Below are 6,131 nucleotides of genomic sequence, written 5' to 3' on the forward strand. Positions count from 1 at the left end.
GATTTTTTTTTTTTTTTTTGCGGTACGCGGGCCTCTCACTGTTGTGGCCTCTCCCGTTGAGGAGCACAGGCTCCGGATGCGCAGGCTCAGCGGTCATGGCTCACGGGCCCAGCCGCTCCGCGGCACGTGGGATCTTCCCGGACCGGGGCACGAACCAGTGTCCCCTGCATCGGCAGGCGGACTCTCAACCACTGCGCTACCAGGGAAGCCTCTTATTATTTTTTTTTAAAGGAGGTATTTTAAATATATAAATTTATTTATTTATTTATGGCTGCATTGGGTCTTCTTTGCGGTGCGCGGGCTTTTCATTGCAGTGGCTTCTCTTGTTGCAGAGCAGGGGCTCTAGGCGCACGGGCTTCAGTAGCTGTGGCTCGCGGGCTCTAGAGCGCAGGCTCAGTAGTTGTGGTGCACGGGCTTAGTTGCTCCGCGGCATGTGGGATCTTCCTGGACCAGGGCTCCAATTCGTGTCCCCTGCATTGGCAGGCAGATTCTTAACAACTGCACCATAGGGAAGTCCTGGATTATTTTAAATCAAATCCAAGAATCATATTGTTTTGTCTACAAATATTTTACTGTTTAAAATATAAAGGCTTTAAAAATATATAACTCCAGGGACTTCCCTGGTGGTCCAGTGGTTAAGACTCCATGCTTCCACTGTAGCGGGCAGGGGTTCAAACTCTGGTCGGGGAACTAAGATCCCTCATGCCACGCAGCATGGCCAAAAAAAAAAATTAAAAATCTTAAAAAAAAAAAAAAAATATATATATATATATATATATATATAAAACACTCCAAAATACTATTACCGCACTTAAGAAATATTGACTTATCCTTTTATATCATCAAATTTGTCAGCCCATGTTCAATTTCCCTGAATGTTTCAGAAACGTTTTTGTAGAACTGGTTTGTTCTAATCAGGGTGCAAGCATGGTCCTCTTATGTCCTTTGGTCATAGTTCTTCAATCTCTTTTAATTTTTAGATTTTCTCTTCCTCTTTTTTCCCCCCCTTTGAAGTTTATATATTAAAGTAACAGGTTTGTTTGTTCTGTGAATTTTCACATCTTCAAGAGTTTGCTGATTCTGTCCCCATGGTATCATTTAATGTGCTCCTCAGTCCCTTGTATTTCCTATGAACTGGTAATAGAGCTAGAAATCTGATCAGATTCAGTTTCAAATTTTTTGCAAACATACTGCTTAGCTGGAGGCCCATAATGTCTGGTTACAGTATTTTGCTTTATGATGTCAATATTAATCTGTGAATTCAGATGTTGTCTTCTGTTTAACTTGACTATTACGTTTTTAATATCAATAATTATTTTTCATTTTAAAAATTTCATTTGGTTCTCTTTAGGATCTGTATACTCTTTTCCTATCATATCCTGTTTTGTTATTGTATATCTTTTTCTCCTTTTTCATTAAAACCCAACTCTACATGAACAGACAGATCAATAGACCAGAACACAAAGTTCAGAAATAGACCCAAATAAGTCAGGAACTTAATATATGATAAGCGTGACATTTCAAAACAGTGTAGAAGAGGTGGATTTTTCCCTTATATGTTATATCCTATAAATACATTCCCACACGTGCAAGGATAACAATTTAGCCACCTGAAAAATATATATATTGGAATCCTATTACACAACTTAAATCAAAATAAATTTCAGATAGACCAAAGATTTAAATGTAAAAACTGAAACCCTAGAAGAAGGTGCTAGAAGAAGGAAAGATAGAATTTTAAATATTCTCTGAGTGAAGAAGATCTTTCGAAGTCATAAAGAAGCCATAAAAGAAAAGACTGATAATTTAACTATATAAAAATAGGAAATGTCTGCCTGCACAAAGGAAAAAAATTGTAAAGTCAAAACCCAGGAGCACTGGATATGGAGACAGTAGACCTGGAAAGTCCATCTCTCAATTCAGCTGTGGTAGCCCCTAAGCCCCTCTTTTCTTCTCTATAATGGGGTGGAATCTCCGTCACAAGTTTGACATGAAGGTCGGAGGAGAATGGATGCAAAGCACTTTGCCATCTCTTCTGAGTCATAGCATTTGCTGCAGTGCTATTATGAAGAGGAGACGGCCAGGAAACTCTGGAGCCTGGGATGGGCGTGGGTCAGGTAGCAGTCAATCATTACATCTGTGGTCAGGAGACTCTTCTGTTTGAGACTTTAGGGAAAGTATCCATTATTCACTAGGAGAGGAGCCATCAGTGAGTCATGTTCCTCAGGGTGAGCCTATCCACAGGCAGCTTAGGTCAAGGTGTGGTTTGGGGTTTCCACCAAGGCTCCCCACCCCCAAATAACCTCCCCCACCCCCTATTTCTGGTGTCCCCAAGTCCACCTTAGAGATATTGTTACTAAGAAAATACAGCCGATCCTAGGAGAAGTCATACATCGGGTCTTGTGTTACATTTTGTGGGAAGTGAGCGTGTTGGCTGAGAGCAGGTAGAGCATGTGTCCTTGGTGTGTGGTTATGTGTGCTGGCCTGGGGTCATCAGGCCTGAATTCTAGTCCCACTTCTGGCATTGACTTCCTTCTCAACCTTGGAGAAGTTACCTTTCCTCTTGGGCCTCTTTTATCCCCTCTGAACCAGGTGGTGTTTGGGCGAAAGGTCTATTTTGGTTCATTTATTCATTAAATCATTCATTCATCAAATGTGTGTTAAGTGTCTGCTACATGCTGGGTACTATTGTAATTGCTTGGGAAAGAACATTCCAGACAGAGGAAACAGCCAGTGAAAAAGCCCTCAGGCAGGAGTATGCTTGATAGGTATGAGAAAAGCAAGGATAAGGGCAGAGAGGCCACAGAATGAACAGGGATAGATCATCCAGGGCCTTGCAGGTCCTTGCAAAGACTGGCTTTTAACCTGCATGAGGGAAAAAGCTTTTGGAAGGTTTTGCTTGTTTGTTTGTTTTAATACATTATTTTCAGAGAAGTTTTAGGCTCACAGAAAAATTGAGCAGGAGGTACACAGATTTCCTGTATACTGCCATCCCCACGCATGCACAGCCTTTCCCATTACCCACATCCCCCATCGGGGGTAGATTGATTACAACTGATGAACCTGCATTGCTACAACATAATCACCCAGCGTCCATAGTTTACATTAGGGTTCACTCTTGGTGTTGCACATTCTGTGGGTCTGGACAAATGTATAATGACATGTATCCACTATTCTAGAATCATATAGGGTATTTTCACTGCCCTAAAAAGCCTCTGCGCTGTTGGAGGGCCTTTGAGCAGAGCAATGTCATGTGATCTGCCTTTTCAGAATTCTGAGATGCTACTGAATTTGAGGAAGGAGTTAAGAGGCCCCCAAAACCAAGCCTCACCTGTTGCCCATTTTGCTTTCAGGCCTCTTGATTGTCCTCAAGGCTGGTAGGAAGCTCCCCCATTTCCTCCTGGTCTCTCCATCTCTTTCCACGGGAAGAAGAAGGCTGTAGAGTTCCATAGTTCCTCTAGGTGGCGGTGCTGCCTCACACACAGGGTTCACCTTCTTATTCTGATCCGTTCCCCAAACAGCCAGCCCTTTCCCTGGGACTTGTCAGTGAAATCTCTCAGAGGGGTAGAGAAAATTGGAGAGCCCCCAGTCATCAGGGTTACCCTCCAGCCTGCTTGCCCTTCTGTCACAAATCCTCCCTGCTTTTTTTTTCTAACTTAATTCTTATTTTATATTGGAGTATAGTTGATTTACAATGTTGTGTTTGTTTCAGGTGTACAGCAAAGTGATTCAGTTATACATATGCATATACCCATTCTTTTTCAGATTCTTTTCCCATATAAAATCCTCCCTGCTTTGTCAGGACTGTCAGGAACACCCAGTAAGCCTGATCCCAGGCCCCTGCCTTAGCCTCTCATTTTGCTTCTGGGAGGCAATGGGTACCAGGAACAAAGAAGCAGCTGGGGCTGCCACCTCCTTCCCTGTTTATGCTTCCCTGTACTTGGTCTTCAGGTCTAGACTGATATTCATTTTTTTTTTTTTTTTTTTTTTGTGGTACGCGGGCCTCTCACCGTTGTGGCCTCTCCCGTTGCAGAGCACAGGCTCCAGACGCGCAGGCTCAGCGGCCATGGCTCACGGGCCCAGCCGCTCTGCGGGATGTGGGATCTTCCCGGACCGGGGCACGAACCCGTGTCCCCTGCATCAGCAGGCGGATTCTCAACCACTGCGCCACCAGGGAAGCCCATAGACTGATATTCATTTTAACATTTTAAATCTTTGATGATATTCACTCCTGAGTACAAATTGAGGGAGGAAAGGAAAAAGGGTCACACACATTTGTTCTGGTCCCATCCACTCCAGCCCATACTGGGCACTATATGTTGCTGCTGCTAGCAGAGTCCTGATTCTTCTGTGTTCTTGGAATACAATTGGACCAGCTTCTCCTCCTGGAATTGACCTCCATCCACCTGGCCTTTCTAGCTAGAAACAATGTACCACCTTCACTTCCTCCCCTTCCCTTCCTTTCTCATCTCCCACTTCTGTCACCAAAAACTGTCAACTTTACCTTAGTCTCACAGATTCACTCCTCCCCCATTCATGCACAGCTTCATTGCATTTGTATGTACCCTAAGGGTAACAAATACTAAAGGCTAAAAGGATCAAAAGGTGATAGAAAGGAAATGAAGAAGGCCAGTGTGTAAGGCAACAGGGAGGGTGGGCACTGTGGTGAACTGGAAAGAGTATCAGTGAAACCTGAGCCCCATGTGTGTCTCAAGCCCCAGCCAGGTGTGGTCATTTGAGAAGACAGGTCCAAGTGTGGCCAGTTTGTTAAACTGCTGTTGTTTCTAATGTGAAATGTACCAAGTTAATATTGGCAACTGACTTTTTTTTATAAAAATGTTTTAAACAAGTAGACCACCACAAGGGGCAAACAAAACACATCAGTGGTCTGAATTCAGCACATGGGCTGCCAATTTTGGACCACAGGTTTGAACCAACATCCTAGCTAAGACTTTTTTTTTTTTAATTGTTAAAAATTGAAATATAGTTGATTTACAGTATCGTGTTAGTTTCAGGTGTACAGCACAGTGGTTCAGTTATACACATGTATGCTATTCTTCTTCAGATTCTCTTCCCTTATAGCTTATTACATAATACTGAGTATAGTTCCTAGCTAAGACTATTAATATGGTTACTTCTTTGGTCTCCTGCCTCTACTGTCTCTCACTTCCATGCACTTCGCCTGATAACCGAGTCACACCAGCTCATTCCTGGCATCTCCCTTCTCACTGTCCCCCCACTCACTTTCCCACAAGGTCAAGGGCAGATGATTTAGGCAGGCGCCAGACTTATCACTCTCTGACTGACCCCAGGCCCATTCCACTCCCACCTGTGTCACCCCGTTGTAACGTCTATTTACATGTATCTCCACCCAGACTGATGGTCCTTGACACAGTGACCACCTTAGCCAAGTCAAACTGTGTTAAGGATGTTTATTTCCTTGCCCCATTTATACATAATTAAGACCTGAGTATCCTTTTGATAAAGACAATTTCTTCTTTCCCCTCATTGGTCCCCCACTCCCTCAGGTACAAGTGCTCCGGGATCCAGGGTGAGCTGGCCCTCTGCTCCAGCTGGGTATTCTTATGGGCAGGTCTCTGGAGTTTCTGGGGCTTCCTTAATCCTCTTTCTCTTGAGTTTTGGTTTTTGAGGAAGTTTCCTTAAAGAACCTGAAAAAGGGAAAGTCGGAGACAGTGCTGATGACATCACGAATAGTAAGAGAATCTCATTCTGTAACATGTGGGGGGCGTGATAGGGACTCAAAGGAAGAACAACAAAATCTTATCTTGCTTCCAACCTATGTCCCTTACTCTTTTCTCACAGAAATCCTGTGAGGTAGGGAGATGGTATCCCTCCAATTTACAGTTGAGGGATCTCACACAGGCACAGAGTAAGGAAATGGGCTGCTGCTCAAAGCCTAAGTCAAGTTAGGGGTACAGTTGGGACTAGACCTCTGGCTTCCGACTCTGATTCCTCCCCACTCCTCTCTCTGGTTTCACAACCCAATTCCCAGTACTTTGTTGCTGGGTTGTTTGCAAACACCGTTGCCATCTTTTTCCTTAAGAACTGACTCATGGGGCTTCCCTGGTGGCGCAGTGGTTGAGAGTCCGCCTGCCGATGCAGGGGGCGCG

General features: G+C 44.0%; 1 protein-coding gene across 1 annotated transcript in view; it reads right to left on the reverse strand.

The window, feature by feature from the left end:
• Positions 1-5,583: 5,583 nt before the first annotated feature.
• Positions 5,584-6,131, reverse strand: part of CHCT1 (CHD1 helical C-terminal domain containing 1) — a 6,941-nt gene continuing 6,393 nt past the window's right edge. The window contains exon 5 of the mRNA XM_007122879.2: positions 5,584-5,669. Within this exon, the coding sequence (XP_007122941.2) occupies positions 5,584-5,669 (86 nt within the window). The remainder of the gene's footprint in view (positions 5,670-6,131) is intronic.

Source organism: Physeter macrocephalus, chromosome 14 (genome assembly GCF_002837175.3).
Source record: "Physeter macrocephalus isolate SW-GA chromosome 14, ASM283717v5, whole genome shotgun sequence".
NCBI classification, from domain to species: domain Eukaryota; kingdom Metazoa; phylum Chordata; class Mammalia; order Artiodactyla; family Physeteridae; genus Physeter; species Physeter macrocephalus.